The sequence below is a fragment of the Salvelinus alpinus genome, chromosome 16 (assembly GCF_045679555.1).
Source record: "Salvelinus alpinus chromosome 16, SLU_Salpinus.1, whole genome shotgun sequence".
Classification (NCBI taxonomy): Eukaryota; Metazoa; Chordata; class Actinopteri; order Salmoniformes; family Salmonidae; genus Salvelinus; species Salvelinus alpinus.
Window position 1 is genome coordinate 6,276,195 of NC_092101.1, and position 23,520 is coordinate 6,299,714.

Genomic DNA, 23,520 nt, shown 5'->3' on the forward strand with positions numbered 1-23,520 from the left:
CGCTTGAGATGTGAAGTGAATTTAATGGGCTCTGTTCTAAGAGGAATGAAGCGGGACCAGATAGAGAAGGAAAATCTGGGCTACTCGACTCTTGCTGGAACAAGACAGGTAGGTCTTAGAGGACACACATGGCCGACGATCTGCCAAAAAACAGTCAGTGGCCAACCATCACATGCGCGCAGTCTCCATCTTTCCCAATTCTTCTAAAGTTGCGGATGGCTTTCAACCTTGGACCACTCATAACTTGAGGGAAAATTAAAGTCTAACTTAAAAAAATACAAAATGTGCTGTTGATTGTAGTCTGTACGGTGTGTTCCAGTGTATCTTTTAGTGAAAACTCCTGCCAACGGTTAGCCAAACCTGTCAGCTAAATGAAATGTTTAATGAATCATATTTGGTCACAAAAAAAAGGGAATGCAATAAATTACAACTGGTATGGAATAATACTGCCTGAGAAAGAGAGGGATTTCCTCTGAAGTAATGACATAACTGTACAAGTTACCTCTTACTCAAATCAGTATAATGTGTGCTATATTACCAGTGTTGGAAATGTATTACGGTATAGCCCGTTGTAATGTCTTGAATTAAGAAGTCTCTCAGGCACAGACATGGTTGAAACCATAGAGGAGAAAACAATTGACAATGGGATGAAGTAAGCACATCATATTGAGCGTGTTATACACCCTGCTATGCTGTGAAAGGCGCTTGATAAGACCAACGTTGCCTCGGCATGAACAGTGAAACCGATCAGATTACCATGTGCCTTCAGATTTCCCAGAACGATTCGGTTCCTTGTAATGGTAATTGGGAGTCTATCAGTCAGGTATTAATCGTCATTCACTCAAAAAACGCTAGGCGGTAAACCAATCCTCTATAAAAAACAGACTCCTCAGCTTTCTCCAAAAAACAGGCATCATCGTCGATGACTCCCATGCCACTAACTCACAAAAACGTCACATTTGCCACTATCTCCCAGAAATGTGACGCGTTGCGGGCAATTGAAGAGGTCCTTTGCTTCTCAGAGAAAACTAAACCTTATTGGTTTGATGGAGTGAAGAGGTCAGGAGGAATAAAGATGGATCCCTGTTGCCGGACACTGAATACAATGTACACATTCATACGGTTGCGCTCCCACTCAGAACATATTTTAGCCTGATTAGTAGACTTTTAAACCCGAAAACAACATAGGAGTAGTTCACGAAAACCGTCAGAATCCGTTGATGTCTGTGAGTTGCGCCGTCTTGATTTTACACACAATTAAAATACTAGCATCTAACCAACCCTAACACAAACAAGCAGGAAAAATAGAGTGATTTGACTTCAGCTTTTATCGGAGTACAATCGGCTCGCTGTAATCAAACGCTAAATGAAGTCTCTTAGGGTACTCGGAAAGGGTCTAAAACACTTTCAGTGTCAATGATAAAGCCCAGAAGGTTCTATGCACATAAATCGATTAACCTCCCAGGGTCATTCATTCAGTCTTCTCCATTAATGCAGTGGTGAATTCCGGCGGCATAATGTCAACTGGCCTGTTTGGATTTAGCATCGCATCTCAACTGGCCAACCAGGGCTTTAATTGATCACAAATGGCAAATCTCTGGAAGATCTGGATTGCCTTTCAATTTCGCCAGCAGGGATATGAGATGCTACTCTGGTACATATATGACTACCACTAATCTATTCTTGGATCAACCGCAACTTGTAGAGAGTAGAGCGAGACCTGTGTCCAAACACAGGCTTTGTGGATAGGGTCGTCAGGTAGCCTATAAAGTCTATTGTATGGCAAAACAATACATTCCTGCCAGTGCCAAAATTGTCAATGCCACAATTCTCATCCATCAAGCGAATGTTTACAAAATATGAGGATGTGGTAAAATAAGAACTTGCCAATGATCCAATGCTTTCTAAATGTAAGGTTTACGATCATTGTGTGGCAATGCAATGGCTTGAGGTTGAATGTGCCTTTCGCTTTGCTACTGCAGAGAAATAATTCACATTTAGAGCCACTCATAAACAGAGTTAAACGGAATGCTCCAGGAGTTAGCTGTACATTCTGACCATGAGTGTAAGATATGTCTGTGTGTGCGCGCACACTAGGGTTCAGCGATATTTACGATAGTATCAGATATCGAAGATGATTGACAGCCATCGTCGATGTTGACGACATTGTGATGTGACAGACGATGCACTTTATAACCTATTTCAACTTGACTAGCACCACGCAGTAGAGATATGACCTGGTAGCTCAAAGCTGGGCCATGCAAAGTTGCCTATTCCTTTGCAGCCTGCATAACATATCAATAAATATGTTACAAACAATTTACAAAATGCAAGAGAACAATGTAGACAAAGCTAAGATTATCACCAAAGCAGTGCAAAATGTCCAGTCAGAAAATATGTCGTTTTTCTCTCTCTCAATGTCAGATGATCTGGTCCATATAAACAAACACCATATAGCTGACACTCTATAAAAGCCCCATTTTGTATTTTCTGTCCATTTGATATGAATGACAATTTTTATGCATGCTGGCTTTCTCCCACCGTGCTACTTCATGATTAAACAATAATTTTAGCCAACGGAGATCTACGGTCTCTCAGAAAGTTTTAGGTTGTTTCTGAATAACTTAAAAACATGATAGGGCTAAGGTAATAATGAGAGAGGTAGAACAAACAATAGCAAGATAGATTTTTCTAACGAGTAGTTTGAACAAATCTTACAGTTGAGCAAAGCTTAGTCTATTACAAAATAAATGTATGCATCCCTCCTACTTGCAGTTGAAGAACATACAAAACCTACTAATTAAAATAGCTTATCAAAAGCAATAAAGGGATACTTCGGGATTTTTTTCTCTCCATTTGATATGATGACTGGCTTATTACACTACTCTTTCAATTTAATCAGGGATGCAAACTGGTGAGGGCCCAAAAAGGTGACACTTTTTTTTTTGCACTGAAACATGCAAAAAATCCCTGCTAGGGGGAAATGCAGGTTAACAAATTAAACAACAAAGAATATGATCTACATGATCAGTCTCTGTGTGTAAAATAAGTAGTTCATGTGAACCCAACTCACAGCTAAAAAATGTAAAGAAAGCAATCCAATGTAATTTTCGCCTAGACATTACTAAATGACACTCAAGTCTTGAGAAAAAAACAATACATTAATATTGCAGTTAGCCATGACAGCCTTTATAATAGAACACTTGTGACCACACACACACACATCTAAATATTGCACTTGGGAAAAAAACATCTTAAGTAGAAATAGAATGAAACAAACAGGCATTCTATTTTGCTCTATTATAGTGGCCACTATAGTAGACATCGATCAAGTGCACAAGGCTACATGTGTGCAAAAATAACATTCACTGAGTAAAAAATTAAATAAATCCCCCTCAGTGTTACTGTCAAGTTCAACACAACAAAAGCAATATCTTTGGGCTCCATTGCACATTATTCCATTGTACACTTTCTGCCTGCTGTGGACAAATGAGATGCTGTTGGCTATAGCGCACGTATAGCCTACGTGATGAGATGCTGTTGGTTACAGCGCACATATAGCCTACGTGATGAGATGCTGTTGGTTACAGCGCACATATAGCCTACGTGATGAGATGCTGTTGGTTACAGCGCACGTATAGCCTACGTGATGAGATGCTGTTCGTTACAGCGCACATATAGCCTACGTGATGAGATGCTGTTGGTTACAGCGCACATATAGCCTATGTGATGAGATGCTGTTGGCTATAGCGCACGTATAGCCTACATGATGAGATTATGAACAAAATAAAAATAATTTTTCGTAGGCAGACGGCAGCCGAGCATCGATTATCATGTCACCAGAATAAGACCCTCGATATTTACTGGAGATGAACATCAAGCGCATCACCTTGCACTTTCATCACCCTGTGAAGTTCGTCCTAATTTATTTAATCTGTATCCTAACAGAAAACATGCTTTCCCAATCAGTGGTAGTGGGTGATTCACACGGCGTCGCATGACTTCAAGTTTACTTCGATATGATGGTTATTATATCAATATTTGAGCATGAAAGCATTTCCACCAACATTTTTCACATAATTAAATTTTAGACACAAAAAGATCCCACCGTGTGTAGCGTATTTTGTTTTGAGGAAGATTTGGGGATTTTACCCCCCAAAAAAATCTGTTTCCATCAGAACTGTCATCACATTTTTTTTTATCCGACATGTACTTTACTATTTTAAAAAGGTTGGATGAAAACCTGGATAGTGTCATGATTCCTCTCCTCCCTCGCCCGTATATGCGAGTTTGAGCTAGCAATCTTTTGGGGGGGGGGGGGGGGCAATCTAGGGGACGATAAGTACAGAAAATTCTTTCAGATCCCTCCTATGTACTTCACAATTTTTTTGTCACCATTTTGGCCGATGGTGTTAAAGTATTATTTTTGGGGTGGCGACTTCAGCTTTCAGACAAGTAAAGAATCTAACCTTTTTTGCCACTTTGGACATGTAGGACAATGTCAAGCCCTGGACTGGAAGTGCCATCAGAGCCATGGTCTTGTGCCTTGCACACAAACAACATAAATAGGCCGAACAAAAATCCATTACTAATATAATTTATTTTTTTCTGACCCCTCATTCATCTTTGAAGAGAATGGGGTTATATCAACATTGCGGGTCATTCTAGAAGAACTCATCCAATTGCACCAGGTCCGAGGCTTTAATATCATTATACAAGCGACACGCTAGCAGATACCCATAGACTTCCAATCATTGCAATAATGCTAATTAGCATTGGTTCACAAAACTACCTCCTACTTCCTTCATACTGGACACAGAGACATAAAAAAAAATGGTATCCACGAGTTCATCGGACTCTGGGGAAGTAGATAAATGGCCTCATTGCCAAAATATCCCTTTGAGACAAGTTATGAAGAGTATTTCCCAAATAGGCTTATTTGATAAGTGTTTGTCCTAAAGTTGCAGCTTTCAAATGGAAACAATTGTGAAAGTCAGAGTCTATAGGTGATTCTCTATCACAGCCTAATTTTGAATGACATCGCACCAACCCTAGTGCACACCTCATGTTTCATTTCACCAGACGTCCAGACGGTGTCTGACGCTTAGAGAACAGGAAAGACAAAAAAAAAAGCACCGTAGCGCCAGGTCAATCCATCCTGTCCCTTCCACTCTCAGCCTCCAGAGATGGCCAGTGAAGTGGCACACATAGTAGGTGAAAGAAGCAGGGAAACACTAAGGCTAATGAAACCAGTACCCGTTCATTTTTGCAATGCCAAAAAGCAGATTTGATTCCCTTTGTCAATCCATATGATTAAAATGTGCCATGAAAAGCATCTGTGTAGTGTTCCTTTCCACAAACAGACATAAGAAACTTTTGCAGCTCTCCTCTTTGTGCACCATCAATCCACCTCCAATTAGAAATGACCGCAGACTTAATCAAGAGTTGAAAGGGCTGAAAATCTAAGTGAAAACATGTCCATTGTTATCCTGTATAGCTAGAAGATATCTAAAGAATTGGGCACGCCATGGTCTGAATATCTAAGTAAGCTGAAACTTCAAATTGCATTTATTTCAAGAATGTTTTCTAGTAGCATCTGCAGCGTTGGCCTAGCAAAGTGGAGAACAGATGTCTGAGGTGCTAGCAGCAAGTCTCTCAGCAACTCCTTACATCAGAGGATCAGGAGCATCCAAGTGATCCACACAGGAATCAGGAATGACCAATCGCTTGGCCAGTGGAGGTAGAGCAGTCCTTAACACCAGTGGTCATGAATTAGAGCACTATCAAAAATGTATCTGCCTGGTATCTGAGTGAGATGAAACGTTCTTGGCTCCCGTGATTTGAGACGCTAAACAGGCACTGAAAGGTAGCTTATAAAATACCTTGTCTGGTCCAACTCCTGTCTAGACACCTGAGGTGCATTAGGAGCACAGTATACTTCAGGAACATCATATTTATACTCATCTTCATGGTTTTCATCTGGTTTTAAAAGCAATGCAACGAGACAGCAGTGGAAGTAAGATAAGCATGCAAGGAGATGCTAGGTGTATGTATATCAATACTAACAAAAATGGTTGGCTCTGCAATTTCTAAAATACCCGTTTAAGGCAATTTTTTCTATAATTTTATCTTTGATTTTTTTTAAATGTCAATGAACGTTTGAGACTAGGCAGACCAAAATATATTCAAGAAGTGAAAATGCAGTTTCAATAGGACATCACTAACAACTCCCTCCTCCAACTTCCATCCCCAGTCCCTACTGGAGGAGAGCAGAAAGTGACAAATATAAACAGTAGGACGACTGTGTTGAAGGAAATTACCTCCCAGAACCACTGGCATTTGGCCAACTCTGAGACATTCATCCATTTTCTCCTTAGCATGACTCATGGGGAAGCATGGAGGTGGGAGGAAGAAACAGTGAGAAATAGCAAGTCGACCAAAGACAGACAGCATCAGAGCGAGAGACAGAGCGAGAGACAGAGCGAACCTGAGAGAGCGAGAGAACCTGAGAGAGCGAGAGACAGAGCGAGAGCGAACCTGAGAGAGCGAGAGACAGAGAGCGAGAGACAGAGAGCGAGAGACAGAGAGCGAGAGACAGAGAGCGTGAGACAGAGAGCGTGAGACAGAGAGCGTGAGACAGAGAGCGTGAGACAGAGAGCGTGAGACAGAGAGCGTGAGACAGAGAGCGTGAGACAGAGAGCGTAGAGCATGAGACAGAGAGAGGACATCTGAACGTTTTCAACCTGTGATAACGGTAGGTGATGCGAATCCAAACCAGGGGCTCATCCAACATGCGGGGACAAAGGAAATTCCTCAGCATGGAATGCACCGAAGTGAGATATTATTAGGCAATTATTTTCACAAGGGGAGGGCTGCCTATGACATTTTATGATTTTGGAGGGGTTCTACGTATATAAAAACGTGAGCAGGGACAAGAAAAAAAGCTGCCACTCAAAAGGAGTCTGAGGATTGAGTTGTTTGGTGATGAACAGCACTGTTCATCCAATGCGCAAGGTATTGCGTGATTGAAAAGTAAGGATATAGCAGCTCTGAATGCGATGCAAATGAACTGGACAAACTAAAGGAGAACACACATGCTTCTGCGTTAGCTGAAGGTAAGAAAGAGAAACTCAGTAAAATCACTTACTGTTTGTTCATAATTCTAAAATAAATAAAATAATCACAAATCTACAGAAAATTGTTAATGTGTTCAAATAGTGTACAATTTGTGAGAACTTCTGAGCTTTGTTCGTTCTAACGTTAGACCATACCATTCCAGTTCACGTCTAACAAAACCAGTTTATTTTTGCTAAGACCCTGAAGTCTTTTCTGTTATCAAGTGCATTTATAAAAAGCCTTTGAAGGCCCTCACAGACAGAGGTGCACCGACTGTTGTAGACAAATGATAAAACAGTGACAACTTAAATAGGGAGAAGCAGTTTGTTTCTAGGGAGCGGCTTCAACAAGCGGACTAGAGGCTAAGGAGGGTCAAATCATTTTTCTACACTTCAAAAAGACTCTTGAAGTATGTTCAAATTAAAAGGCTAAGATAAATTGATAGAAAAAAACATGTACATTTAGAGAATGCAATGAATACATTTAGAGTAATATTATTGCCAATGAAATAATGACTTTGACCTAGAAATATGAAAGGGAAAAAAGCCACTAGGATATGCAATAAATAAGAAACGTTTTAAGTTCCTATAAACACTACAAAGCAATAGGGAAATTAAGGAAATAAGTCAATTAAAATCGCATTTGAATTTTTTTTTAAATAAGCTTAATTAAATTGTATGTTCAAAATTAAACCATGCATAATTTAATATTAGTTCTATGTTTTTTAAATGACATGCAATGGTTTTAAACCTTACGGGTTAAAAGTTGTTTTGTAAGTTAGTTGTTTGAAAACTACAGAAATAGACCTAGAATGACAAACACACGCACACAAACAAACACACGCACACAAACATGCCAGAGTTAAGAATGCAAGCACTGATTACAGCTGATATCTGCTTCCTTGGTTAATTGTTTAGCCATGAACTGGAACCCAATACTAATGAATATACAGGAAAAAGCCATAACATTTGTTACCATAAATGTCACTCATCATTAAGTCTTCAAACTGAAGCTAACGTCCCCTTCAGAGCAAGGGGTTTAACATTGTGGCTTTTGTTTCCTTTTAAAACTTTCAGTAGAAACTGGTCTGTTCTAGGGAGTACACAAACCAAAAGACATCGGCGCCTGGACTACGAGTCAGACAACCAACTCTTGACCTAACATCCCCTTTACTGTGGTGGTACAACCTGTGCTTGGATTACTGCCTGGAACAAGCTTGAGGCGACCTGTTCAGTTCTGGAGCGGCGGGGCTTTTTCGATTGTGACGTGGCCCTTTTGGTTTGTACGCTGAGTCTGAGGATGAGCCACCGCCCTGTGTGCTGGCTCTGAGCTGCCCTCCACTGCCCTCCCCCGTGCCTGTGGGACCCTGTGACCATGCTGGCCAAGCCCCCTGAGCCAGCCAGAGCAGAACCACGACCCGCGCCCAGGTCAGCCATCCCTTCCACAGCAGGATGTCCCAGCCAGATGCGGTCCCGCTGGGGACCAACGGCTCGGGGGCCGGGGAGGTGGCCGGAGCTCAGCTGCACTGGGCTGCTCTGCTCATCATCATGGTTATCATCCCCACCATCGGAGGCAACATCCTGGTCATCTTGGCCGTGTCGCTGGAGAGGAAGCTGCAAAACGCCACCAACTACTTCCTGATGTCCCTGGCAGTGGCCGACCTGCTGGTGGGACTCCTGGTGATGCCCATCGCCCTCATCACTGTGCTATACAGTAAGTCACCCCAACATGACTGCCCGTTTGCCATGCCATGAGAAAGGATCCCTTCACTGGTACATTCACTTGAAACTCAAGACACTGCTTATACTAAAATCTACTGGTCCTACAAGTGTGAACAGTTCATAGAACTGTGACCCGATGATTGTCTCAACATCATTCTAATTTAGAATGATTCCCTTCCAGCCTCAATACGGCGACATATTGCTGATTCAAGTGAAAAGGCTGGCCTAGGACTTATGCTTAGCTCCCATAAATTAGGTCTAAATAGCACAGTCCCCATGGAGTTGCCATTGTAAAGCTGCTGTCAGTCGAGAGCCCCAGGAAACACCCGAGTGCACCGGTTCAGTAAATGTGCATTGCAACGCAGAAAGCCATTACAGTAGGTTGCCTAAAAGTGGAAATTGGATCGAGCACACTCATTTGTTGACAACAAGAATTGTGTTCATCATTCGTTAACAGAACAAAAAAAATAGGCATGCATATTTACGATAATTCAAGAGCGCTAGAGTTTAATAGGACACCAACAGAGATGCTGCTGAATCTCCGCCAGCTATAAACAAATTATAGCAGATGACAAAAACACAAGATAGTGGACAATAAACAAACTACTTCCTTTGGCTATGTAATCACGACCGTAGCACAGCCCTATCAGCTACCAATGATCATGATGACCCAATTTCTGCACGACTTTCACAGACAATTTTCCAAATCACAAACCAATCTTTCCGAAAGCAAAAGTCATGCTTTCAGAAAACAAGCACTTTCTTTGCATAAGAACCATATGTGCCGTGCAAACTGCGGGCATGAGGCAAACTGCTAAGGGGGGGAAGCTGCTTCCTTCCATCACATCTTAATGCAGTCGTCGGGGCTCGACGCATGGAACGGAGGAAATAAACAAAGTCAAAGCCATGTCCTCATGCTTATCATGTCAGACAATCCCCGTGTCTTTTTTCCGAGGGTCCTAGTTCTAAATCTGGAGAACATGAGCAGATGGATTGTCTTCAGTGACCATAGTTTATAGTTGACAAAGGGCCAAGACTAAACAGCTAGTGGCTTTTGAAGAGAAGTAGCCTTTGTTCAGAGGATGGAGTGGGGCTGTGTGTGTGTGTGTGTGTGTGCGAGTATGCGTACGCATGTGTAAGAGCACACGGAGCTCGTCAATGTGTGAATGTACGGAATGGATGCAAAGTACGACTGTGCAGAGGCAGCTGTCATTTCTCTCCTGGCTGGAGACAGAGCACACCGCGGGGGGGTCAGGGGGACATAAACACACATAAACAGAGTTTAGTGCTTCACGCTGAGCCTTTAGAGCCTTTCGGCACGGTGGGCCAGTTAAGGCGTGTGTACATCCAGGCCGGCGGCGCTAAGAACAGTGTGTGAAGGCAAACGGCGAGCGAGCGAGGGGATCAGTGCTCACATCCAAATAATACAAGACATTTACCAGAGGACAGGGACGACATGTTGTAGCTACATGTTATATAACCACAGTATCGTGACCGCTAATATACCACTGCCATTAAACCTAAGACTCTCTAAACTCCAAATAAAACACAACTACATAGCGTAGAGAAAGTGCCAGCAATTCATGGTTTTTGAACATTTCTCCACTTTCTTCTGTGTCTGGCTGGATAAATATCTCCTCTCCATCCCAAGCCCTGGCTGCGGGGGAAGTGCCAGACTAATCACAATTAGCCTAGCTATTGCATCAAACATCCAATATTAATGAGATGGTGAACCCAATCATAGTTAGACCTTCCTCCAAAATTAAACCTTTTACTGAGAAAGAGGGCATGGCTAGTGTACAATTGATGTCTGTAAGAGCTGTAAGAAGTCCTGAGGTCCTTTTCCACATCTGCCTAGCAGATGAATTTAAGGCTTACAGTCAACACCTTGAAAAATTAAATGGTTGCACTGTTTAAAAAGGCGCACTGTAAACTGACTACACTACAGAGTAAACCTAAATATACAGCTGAATAAGTCTCGGGTAACCATAGAGACCCATTAAGAAAAGCTATTTGAAGGATTCGGGCAGGGAGGCGCCTACCCTAGTGCCATGTTTGCGAGGTAGCGCGACAAGATGTGTTTATATTGAGGACAGAGATAAATGCTTACTTAAATATGTTTGGGCCTTGGGACAACTGGGTCACAAGACCTGACATTCCAGAAACGATGTACATTTTTCTACCACCAGAGTGAAAAGTAGAGTGATGATTTAGATTTCACGAAATAGCCCACCAGCCCATAAGTGTCACTATGGTCGATGCTCCTCTGAACCAAGGGGATGACAGAATATTCTTACCCTTCTTCACTAATGAGCTCAATACTGTCTGTTTCAGGGAGAGGTCACGCTTTTAGAAGGCATGCCTCGGTCCCAGACTCACCCAGTCTACCCACACACAACAGGTAGGCATAGATATATTTCCCACTCAACCAGAGCTGTCTTTTAATTTAGTCTTTAACCATAATTCGTCTGGAGAATCCTGGGTCAAAACATGATAGATTTAAAGCTTTTGAGCCACCTCCAGAATATCAAATTAGTGCTCCAGTGGAGAGCTTAAAACAAGAACAATACAATTTATGAATGAATGCTGCCTTAAAGGACCTCAGTGCAAACAGAAAACTCTGGAAGTTCTTACAGCCTTCAAAAAACACAAATTATTTACTTTCATCTGTGGGATCTCCATTGTCGAACAAAGAATCTAGCAACACTACATGACCAAAAGTATGTGGACACTTGCTTGTCGACCATCTCATATCAAAATCATGGGCATCAAATTTGAAGTTGGTACCCCTTTTGCTTCTATATCAGCCTCCACTCTTCTGGGAAGGCGTTCTACTAGATGTTGGAACATTGCTGCGGGGACTTGCTTCCATTCAGCCGCAAGAGCATCAGTGAGGTCAGGCACTGATGTTGGGCAATTACGCCCGGCTTGCATTCAGCGTTCCAATTTATCCCAAAAATGTTCAATGGGGTGGAGGTCAAGGCTCTGTGCAGGCCAGTCAAGTTCTTTCACACCAATCTCGACAAACCATTTATTTTTGGGACCTCGCTTTGTGCACAGGGGCATTGTCATGCTGAAACAGGAAATGGTCTTGCCCAAACTGTTGCCACAAAGTTGGAGGCACAGAATAGTCTAGAAGGTCATTGTATGCTGTAGTGTTAAGATTTCCCTTCACTGGAACTAAGGGGCCTAGCCCGAACCATGAAAAACAGCCTCAGACCATTATTCCTCTTCCACCAATCTTTACAGTTGGCACTATGCATTGGGACAGGTAGCATATTCCTGACATCCCCCAAACCCAGGTTTGTACGTCGGACTGCCAGATGGTGAAGCGTGATTCATCACTTCAGAGAACAGGTTTCCATTGCTCCAATGGTGGCGAGCTTTACACCACTCCAGCTGACACTTGACAATGTGATCTTAGGCTTATGTGCGGCTGCTCGGCCATGGAAACCCATTTCATGAAGCTCCTGATGAACAGTTGTTGTGCTGACATTGCTTCCAGAGGATGTTTGGAACTCAGTAGTGAGAGTTACAACCAAAGACAGACAATTTTTAAGCGCTTCAGCACTCGGCTGTCCAGTTCTGTGAGCTTGTGTGGCCTACCACTTTGTGGCTGACCCGTTGCTGCTCCTAGATGTTTCCTCTTCACAATAACAGCACTTAGTTGACCGGGGCAGCTCTAGCAGGGCAGAAATTTGACGAAATGACTTGTTGGAAAGGTTGGCATCCTATGACGGTGCCACATTGAAAGGTCATTCTACTACCAATGTTTGGCTATTCAGATTGCATAGCTGTGTGCTCGATTTTATACACCTGTCAGCAACTGGGTCTGGCTTAAATAGCCAAATCCACTAATACGGGTGTCCAGAAAGACCATAAAACAATTGATGGCCAGGTGAGTGTTTAAGATTTAGGATGAGTTTACAGATGCACTCGGAGTGGATTTTTTTTATTTTTTTTTTAAGGATTCCCATATAAAGTATGGAACCCCTTAAGAACTGTGTGCATGTCTTGTGTAATCAGAGAGCCTGACAGACATCAATGGCGCAGGACAGAGCGTTTATACCCTGGTATTTGCTGGAACGGGGACATTTTCTAAAGTAAGCAATAATAATTATGGTTAAGACAATAATACTCAAAAGACAGCCCTTTAATAAGACAGTACTAAAACAAAGCTGAAAATGCTAACTGGCTTTCTCCCACTTTGGAATGGTGACCTCACCCTACACTAGAGGTTTGTAGCTCGGTTTTCAAAGTATTCGCTCTCAGAGTAGCCTGCAATGGCTTTATAAGTTTTACTTAGAAATGTGGCCTTGGATGGACACCTCTGTAGCATTGGCAACACATATAATGGACAAAAATATAAACGCAACATGTAGAGTGTTGGTCTCATGTTTCATGATCTGAAACAAAATATCCATGAATTTCTTTTCATATGCACAAAAAGGTAATTTCCCTCAAATATTTTGCACATCCCTGTTAGTGAGCATTTCTCCTTAGCCAAAAGAATCCATCCACCTGTGGCATATTAAGAAGCTGATTAAACAGCATGATCATTACACAGGTGCACCTTGTGCTGGGCACAATAAATTACCACTAAAAGGGTGCAGTTGTCACAACACAATGCCACAGATGTCTCAAGTTGAGGGAAATTGGCATGCTGGCTGCAGGAACGTCCATCAAAGCTGTTGCAGGAGAATTGAATGTTATTTAACTAGGCAAGTCAGTTAAAAACAAATCCTTATTTACAATGACGGCCTATCCCGGCCAAACCCGGACAACGCTGGGTCAATTGTGCGCCAGGGACTGTAGTGGCACCTCTTGCACTGAGATGAAGTGCCTTAGACCGCTGCGCCACTCAGGAGCACATATGTCTGGTGAGTATGCAGTCCATGGAAGAATTGGGATATTTTCAGCTTCCAGGAATTGTATACAGAGCCTTGCGACGTTCTCATAGAAAGCAGCTGGTTTCAATTGGGACAAGTTACAAAGGAATGTGCAATTTTGTGCATTATTATGCTGAAACATGAGGTGATGGCAGATGATAAATGGCACAACAATGGGCCTTTGAATGCACAGAGATACCGTGATGAGATCCTAAGTGCCATCAATAAAATGCAATTGTTTTTGTTGTCTGTAGCTTATGCCTGCCCATACCATAACCCCACCATGGGGCACTCTGTTCACAATGTTGACATCAGCAAACTGCTCTCCCACACGACGCCATACAAGCTGTCTACCATCTGCCCCGGTACAGTTGAAACCGGGATTCATCCGTGAAGAGCATATCGAAGGGGAGCATTTGCCCACTGAAGTCAGGCAAAAGGTAGGCCTTCATTGTAAATAAGAGTTTTGTTCTTAATTGACTTGCCTAGTTAAATAAAGGTTAAATGTAAAAAATATCACCCATTGAGCATGTTTGGGATGCTCTGGATTGACTTGTACAACGGCATGTTCCAGTTCCCGCCAATATCCAGCAACTTCGCACAGCCAAGAGTGGGACAACATTCAACAGGCCACAATCAACAGCCTGATCAAATCTATTCGAAAGAGATGTGTCGCGCTGCATGAGGCAAATGGTAGTCACACCAGATACTGACTGGTTTTCTGATCCACGCCCCTACTTTTTTTTTAAGGTATCTGTGACCAACAGATACATATCTATATTCCCAGTCATGTGAAATCCATACATTAGGGCCCAATTTATTTATTTCCTTACATGAACTGTACAGTTTTGCATGCTGCGTTTATATTATTAGTCAGTGTACATCTTCAGAAACTTTGCCTGCAGACAGATTTAAACTCTGGTCTAAGCACATAATATCACCACATGTATAGAACATGTTGAGTGTATGAGCTTATTCCCATAGAGAGAATAGTTTTTCTCTTTGTCCATGTTAAGTAGACAGATGATAGGAATTACAAAGGGCCCACAAAAATAAACTCTTAGAAAGTCCCTATCAAAGTTTATTTAATTATAAACAAAAATATATAATAATTAAATACGGAGAAATTGCAAAATGGTGCATCAAGCTGAACAAAGCACCTGAAATGGTGTGCCGTGGAACCCAATAAAGTGGGTAAGGAGTGTCCATTACAGTCCGAGAGCGCATGTAAAACATGAAGGGAGGACACTCAAATATTGTGTTTAAGAACCATTTCTTCAAAAGCGCATTTATTTTATAATTGTATACGAATATGCAATATTAGAAGTAATACTTGGATACAAAAATAAATGTGATGTATTCACTAATGCTCGAGTTATGAAGTACAAGCAATCAGCTAAAGGGTTAACACTAAAGAAATCATTCAACAACTTTTTCAACAGGATCTTTCACAATGCTGATGTGCAATGGGACATAATCCAGCCCAACTACTCGCTAATTTCACATCCGAGACCCAGGATAAACAGTTCTGGAGAGAAGGGTGCTTGAACACATCTACATCAAAAGCATAGAGCTTTCAGCTCCATACACAGTCATAAGAGAAGTAGCTCTGCAGTGAATTCATTCTTTACTAAAATAAACAAACAGAATTCACTACATCAGAGCTGGTTTTAATCCACTATTGAAGCGTATCTCCCCAACGCTGGTGGGGTCAACAACACAAGCTCTATTTAGAATATAATAGGCGTGCGCTGAGGACATATCAGTACAATTTCTGAACAAAAATATAAAACGAAAGATGTAACAATTTCAAAGATTTTACTGAGTTACAGATCATATAAGGAAATCAGTCAGTTGAAATAAATTCACTAGACCCTTATCTATGGATTTCACATGACTGGGCAGGGGTGTAGCAATGCCCTCCAAGGCCCACCCACCTGGGAGCCAGGCCCACCCAATCAGAATGAGTTTTTCCCCACAAAAAAGGGCTTTATTACAAACAGAAATCCTCCTCAACACAACACTTGAGAAATTAGCTTTTTGTGCGCATGGCAAATTTATAGGATCTTATTTTGGTCCCATGTTTCAAGAGCAAACACTTTACATGTTGCGTTTATATTTTTGTTCAGTGTAGTCCTGTTTTCAATGGGAATAATCCAAATAGATAGCAATTGAATTCAGAGTTAAAACAAAATCATCATGACTTACAGTCACTGAAATCTAAATTCAATAAGGCTTATTTGATGCAAGGTGAAAACATAAAAGATTCAGCACCACAGTAATCAAGTTTGAGAACTGTGTTCTTTTCATCTCAAATGGTTCTGTATTGGCCTATGAGAGCAGTTAACAAATCCAATTCTTGCCATCTTTTTTTCTGTTTCTCAGATTCCGGGTGGCCTCTTCCGGAGTTCCTCTGCCCAATCTGGCTCTTCCTGGACGTCCTGTTCTCCACAGCGTCCATCATGCACCTGTGTGCCATCTCACTGGACCGCTACATAGCCATCAAGAAACCCATTCAGCACAGCCAGTATAAGTCCAGGTCCAAAGCCATGGCCAAGATAGCAGTGGTGTGGCTCATATCCATTGGTAAGCTGTGCTGTTTTTTTTGGTCCTGTGTTGACTGCTGATATCAGGAGCATTCTGCAATGTTTCTAAAGTGATAGCTTGATCGAAGTACTTTAGTCTATATAATTGCAGTTCAATTCCTTAGCATCTGCGGCAAGCCTGGTGGATAGTCAGAAAAGAATGCCGGATGCAATAAAAGCAGAAGCTATATCAACTTTCACATACAGTGGGGGTGAAGTTTCTAGGGAGGGAATGCAACACATCGTAACAGTAACAGAGCATCAGAGTGATAGCAGTCAAGGTGACCTGTGGGAAAACCCAGTAAACGATCCTGAAAGACTTGACCAAAAGAAGCATAAAATGAAAAGGGAGGTTAAAAGATTGAAGTATTCCTCCAGGAAGGAAATTTCACATCACCACAAAGATGTCTATACTCCCTTCACAGAACAGCGCAAACTGGCTCTAAAACAGAATAGAAAGAGTGGGAGGCCCCGGTGCACAACTGAGCAAGAGGACAAGTACATTAGTGTCTAGTTTGAGAAACAGACGCCTCACAAGTCCTCAACTGGCAGCTTCATTAAATAGCACCCACAAAACACCAGTCTCAACGTCAACAGTGAAGAGGCGACTCCGTTATGAGTAGGTGTTCTAAAACGTTTGACTGGTAGTGTATATATTTTAATAGACTGAATTTGAGGCATTGCAAGACAAGACAATGCGAGATAAAGATGACCATGTTATCGCCTAAACGCACGGTTCCGACTGTCGGTCTGCCTGCCCCGCTCTCTTTGCTATTAATCTCAGTTTACTTTGCTATGAAAGATGGGAGTGTGTGTTCAAATCTTAGGTCTGTTGTGTGTAGAATAGCTTAGCCTTCTCATTGATAGCCCCTACCTTAATGAACTCGAAGGGCCCCTGATCATTGCATCCATTTGCTTAGCCTATTAGACTATAAATGAGGTGCAGATGGATCTGAAAACACTGGAATCCTCTTCTCACAGGGCATATTTCATACGAGGGAATTCCAGACTCAAACTGGTTTCCCATTTTTGGCCCAATGTAAGCCTAGACCCAAATGTCATTTGCCATAGTCCAAAGAGATAGTTTGACAGTTGAGACAAACATCGTTTTATTTTCCTGATTGATGATATTACTTTAGAGTCCTCTGCCCGAGTCTGTATTACTGATGACTGGCCAGTGAACCCTCGGTATATAAGCATACTGGTGTGCTTTTAATGATCTGTTATCCGTTAAATATTAGCTTTCCAGTAGGAAATGAAATTAAACCCCCCTATGCTCGTTAACATCGTCAGCCCAGACGGTTCCTCTGGCTGAGGCATTTGGGAGACTGCGGTGTGAGGACTTGGCAGAGTTTAGCCTGGCAATAGTGGTAGTCATGGAGCGTTCGGACATCTTCACAACAGTACACCCCTAGTTTTCACTCAGGGCTAGGTTCTACACATTTACTTTCTTTCGCTGAGCAAAACCAGATTGCTTTGAGTTACAGGGGCAGCACTTAGACACCGCGACTGTGGAAGAGTGTCTTTGTCCAGGGTGTGTGTTCATTGTCACTGTATTATAGCTGGCGATATATGGTTAGTTTATTGGATTGTTAAGCAAAGAATGAGAACTTCCAGGACTCACAGAAAGCAGTTTTTCTTCCTAACCCGTTGCGCTACCTCTGCTGTCCTCAGTTGTGAAAGCATGAGGCTTTATACAGTTTTATACTCCGGCAACATCAAAAGCAAAAGCAGATATGAAGATTTCATGTCCAACAATAAAATGAAAAAAAAACAAAAAGCAGCATAAAGTGGAAAACTAAGCTGTGAGAAGATACTGCATCTACTCCCAAAACACATTGAATCTCAAAAACACCCAAGAGTAGGATGCAAAGTTTGCATTGATGATTTGTTTAACCAAACTTCTCTCTCTCTCTTACACAGGTATCGCAATCCCCATTCCCATCAAGGGGCTGAGAAACTACCATCTTCCAAACAATGTCACCTTTAACAGCAACCACACCTGCCTACTGAAACCAGACAGCTTCCGAGAGTTCATCATGTATGGCTCCATGACAGCTTTTTTCATCCCTTTAACCATCATGATGGTCATCTACCTGCTCACCATTCAGGTGTTGCGCAAGAAAGCTTTTCTGCTCAGGTCAAAGGTCACCCAGCGCTTCACTCGGCCAACAGTCTCCACAGTCTTCCAGAGGGAGCAGTCCATGGCCTCTCCCACAACTGAGAAACATCCAGGAAATCCCACCCCTCCTACCAACCCCATGACAAGTGAAGATATCCCCATCCGTCGCATGTCCACCATGGGCAAGAAGTCCATGCAAAACCTGACCAATGAGCAGCGTGCCTCTAAGGTGCTGGGCATCGTCTTCCTGCTGTTTGTGGTCATGTGGTGCCCATTCTTTATCACTAACATCACCTCTGTGCTTTGTGCGAGCTGCGACGTCAATGTGATCGGCCGTCTGATGGAGATCTTTGTGTGGGTGGGCTACGTGTCATCTGGTATCAACCCGCTGGTCTACACCCTCTTCAACAAGACTTTCCGCCAGGCCTTTACACGCTACATCACCTTTAACTACAGCCGCATCAGTAATGGGCCAGCCAGCCATACAAGGGAACAGCATGGCTGCAGGAATCTAACACGGATCTCCTTCCGTTCATCTGTGGCAGAGAACTCTAAGCTGTTCATGAAGCGGGGAATGAAAAACGGCATCGGGCCAGTGTGCTATCAGAGTCAACTGAGCCGAAGGCAAGCACCAATACAGTCCTCTGGCAGCGTTCTACTGGACACCCTGCTCCTTACCGAGAATGAGGATTGCAAATCCGAAGAGCATGTCAGTTACTTGTAGGCCTTTCGGAAAATGCAGTCAGCAAAAGGGAAACAATTAGAACCAGAAAGTCACATGTAAGAGGCACCCAAGGCTTAAGTTGTGAGCTCCCCAGGGGATTACCTTCCATGAGCATCACGTGGATTATTTTCTATTCAAGAAAACAGTGTGCTCTCAGGGGGAAAACAAAAAGGAGACGTCGATTTCTGTCAAACAACTAAGTAGGCCCTCTGTACAGAGATAGCTGAACATTATGCGTAAAATGAGACATCAAACAGGTGTGTTGAGGTGGTTGCCCTCAATAAAAGATAAGCTGACAAGGGTCAGGTCGGATTGTTCCTAAGAAAGCCACACGAGAAATACATAAGGAATGAAGACCTATGACTGTCTGGAAACTCTCTCAGTGCATACAATGTGTATTCCAATGCTAATCCTGTCACCTTGGGCTATTTAGTTCTCTGCTATGGACAATTTCCATTGAGGAGATGGCATTCTTACCTATTGAGAGGACAAACACTTCACCTTCACACAAAATAGTTTATAAATACCACCCATTTTAATTGCAATTTTTTGGTTAAGTGCTTTTATTAATATTAACAGATTTATTGTATAGTCACAGGTCCTATTTTCCCAAACTGTTATAGCATCCAAATTGATTATTATATATAAAATGCAATAAAGACAAAACCTTTGCAAACGGGAAGATTGTAAAATACAAATGTATAGCCTACAGATGGATATGTATTTAGAATAAAATTCCTGGTTCATAAATTGATAAAACTGTGCTTTGCTAAAAGAAAAGCCAAAAGTATGTCTTTTTTTTTTTTTTTTTTACAGTTCTTAAAGGGACAATCAGCAGTTGAAACATTAAAAATGTTATCCCCATCCCTGTTCCAGTAAAAAGCTGAGGGATGGATCTGGAGAAATGTAACCACTCAAATTCATAGGCAGAGCTATGGATGCAAGGACTGACCATCTATGATATACTACTGTTTTAGCCAAGTTTTGAAGCTATAAACAGGGTCTTACATTGACTATGCCCGATGGATCTCGTCAGTCACTGGCCCAGTAACTTTTCAGCGCATTTTCGTGTTCCAGTTCAACATTTACCCGCTCTACCACTAAATACTACACGCGATAAAGTCATGCCATTTGTATTTCACCAATATGATTGACCGTTCATTGAAGCACCACTTGTTCCCGCAAGTCACAACTACAGCACATTAAATAAAATAAAATATTAGCCGACGCCAAAGGCCTTTACACAGCACACACACGAGCTGTCCTGAGCAAAATAAATGGTCATTCATCCATTCGCTGAGCTCCTTTACTTTAGGGAAAGTGATTTACAACCTTCAATAGTGAACATACAGTACTAGCAATATGCTGGCTACTGTTGATAGTCTGCTAAAAGAAAGCTGCAAAAAGACACCTAGCATGTGTCTTGGCTAGCCTACTGTAGCGAGTAGATATATTTTGGAACGTTTGTCTTAAAGGGGCAGTGTCCTATTTTGGGATGTAAAAAATCATCATCTCAAAATGACATACTTTAGAATAAAATGAATGCATTTAATACAATTCTAAAGAATATAGTAATGACTTGCATTGCAAAATTATATTACACAGCTTTATAATAACTAGATGTAGCCTATTAATAGCTGAATAGAGAGAGAAGCATGGCAATCTACAGGCCCCAATGCATTTAAAAACTACACCATGTTCTGGCAATCATCAGTTTTTATTGCCAGTAAGAACTTCTGGAGTACAGACCCACAGAAATAGTCAAAATAAAACATTTTTATGGAGGCATACTTAGACAAAAAAAATTTGACACTGTAAATTATAATTAAGATTGTTTAAAATCCTGGAGGTGAATGTTGGAATTAAACAATTAACTATGCAAATGAGCAAAAGGTGTGTGCATTAAGGAAATCGACGCCAGGCTCAAAAAGAAACCTGTCTCTAATAAGCGCCCGTTTTGTTCAGTGATTTAAACAAATAAACGTCAAGGCTATTAAATTTAAATTTTACAGTGGAATAGTTTTACGTTAAATACTCCAGGCCACAAGATGGCAGTAGCTTGTGCCTGCTGTAGCTAATGTAAGCTAACTAACAAGCTGTGCTAATTTTGTTGCTAGCTAGCTAGAATTTTTAGAAAGCCCTTGTTGATACTACATTGACATTTTTGTCATTTATCAGAGTATGTTGCTATGGCATCAACAGCCCATTCCCACAGGGTGCATTGCGAGATGGTATTTGAAGGACAAACAGAGTTGAAAAATGTTGTACACTGTTTAGATTGAACACATCCAAGTGAAATATATACTTTATCATGACGATATAAAACGGATGGATGTGTTCTAGACAAGTATGCCCATACCATCCATTGGCCTTTTGGCAATCTGGAGTGCAGGTAATTGTCTTCAAAGGGCTATGAAATGTGATAGTGTGTTATCACCCATCTCCAGTGATGAGAACCATGTAGCTATGACGCGTTCCTACACAATTTCCTCATTTCACAGACGGACCACTTAGAAGTTAAATCATGGGGAGTTCTCTTTTTTTACCCACTGATAAAACATAGGCTTTCAGCAAATTGACAGAAGTTATGATTTTTATTTCTGGGGGTAGATTACTCTTTAAAATAGCTAGATGGGACTAGAGCGATTGCGGTGACCGTATTACCGCCAGTCATGAGTCTTGACCGCAGCAATATTTCAACCAATGTCGGTAAACTCAGTACCGTTCGCTTAGTTTTTTTGTCCAGTATGAACTCAGACCCCTCAAAAGAGCTGCCGAAGCGAACTGAAAATACAATTAAGACGTGGTCTGAGGTCAGGTCAGACAACCTCTCGAAATGCTCTCCAAGTTCACTTGTCATTATTCTCGCACCACACACTAGACTACTGCAACACCGTTTCCCCTGCCATAAACCCTTACATTGGTGCCACAAGAGAGATGTGCAGGTTCGCGGAAAAAACGTGCCGTTTTTGGATACAGATTAGGGATTGTCTAGAATGCACAGAAATGCCAAAATATGTGTAAAGATTTTAGTTCAGATTATTTGTTTGCAGTATGTGAACTATAGGCTAAAATAGCTTCATCAGCTGTTTATTTAATTGGGGTTTGAATAGTGTGAAAAGACAACATATTTGGTAAGAATCACAACACAAGGTATGCCTACAAAATAAATTATAGCTCTTAAAAGGGGCAATAGCCTACATTAGGACGCACAGGGCGCTGGAATTATAATGCTGTAATCAGGCCACGCCAGCCCAGGACCTGAAGCTGCCAGTTGAGGACTTGTGAGGTGTCTGTTTCTCCAACTAGACACTAATGTACTTGTCCTCTTGCTCAGTTGTGCACCGGGGCCTCCCACTCCTCTTTCTATTCTGGTTAGAGCCAGTTTGTGCTGTTCTGTGAAGGGCGTTATACACAGCGTTGTACGAGATTTTCAGTTTCTTGGCAATTTCTGGCATGGAATAGCCTTCATTTCTCAGAACATGAATAGACTGACGAGTTTCAGAAGAAAGTTATTTGTTTCTGGCCATTTTGAGCCTGTAATCAAACCCACAAATGCTGATAAAATGAAATGTATTTATATAGCCCTTTTTACATCAGCTGATATCTCAAAGTGCTGTACAGAAACCCAGCCTAAAACCCCAAACAGTAAGCAATGCAGGTGTAGAAGCACAGTGGCTAGGAAAAACTCCCTAGAAAGGCCAAAACCTAGGAAGAAACCTAGAGAGGAACCAGGCTATGAGGGGTGGCCAGTCCTCTTCTGGCTGTGCCGGGTGGAGATTATAACAGAACATGGCCAAGATGTTCAAATGTTCATAAATGACCAGCATGATCAAATAATAATAATCACAGTAGTTGTCCAGGGTGAAACTCAGGAGTAAATGTCAGTTGGCTTTTCATAGCCGATCATTGAGAGTATCTCTACTGCTCCTGCTGTCTCTAGAGAGAAAACAGCAGGTCTGGGACAGGTAGCACATCTGATACTCAACTAGTCTAAAGAAGGACAGTTTACTGCTTCTTTAATAAGCACAACAGTTTTCAGAGGTGCTAACATAATTGCAAAAGGGTTTTCTAATGATCTTTTAGCCTTTTAAAATTATAAACTTGGATTAGCTAACACAACGTGCCATTGGAACACAGGAGTGATGGTTGCTGATAAAATATTTTAAATGTCCTTGGTAAATAATTGGTCTAGGCTATATTCCAGAATTAAACAAATTCTAGTAATCTCTTTTGAGTGTGGACTGTATTATTATCCATACTGATGGGCTGGTTGCCTTATGAATAGAATGTTTGGAGTGTAGCATGAGTCTGGGAGAGAAAGTATAGGCCTAGGCAACGCTATTGGCTCATTGATTTTGCA

At 41.8% G+C, this 23,520-nt stretch overlaps 2 protein-coding genes across 5 annotated transcripts in view; one reads left to right on the plus strand and one right to left on the minus strand.

The window, feature by feature from the left end:
• LOC139540693 (26S proteasome non-ATPase regulatory subunit 1-like) overlaps positions 1–23,520 on the minus strand; it is a 103,463-nt gene that overhangs the window by 51,819 nt on the left and 28,124 nt on the right. The window lies entirely within an intron of this gene.
• LOC139540692 (5-hydroxytryptamine receptor 2B-like) lies at positions 6,365–23,386 on the plus strand. The gene is made up of 4 exons (XM_071344557.1): positions 6,365–7,115; positions 8,193–8,829; positions 16,112–16,312; positions 18,235–23,386. Exons 2-4 carry the CDS (start codon positions 8,568–8,570, stop codon positions 19,155–19,157), a joined length of 1,386 nt encoding a protein of 461 aa, XP_071200658.1. The 5' UTR covers positions 6,365–7,115; positions 8,193–8,567; the 3' UTR covers positions 19,158–23,386.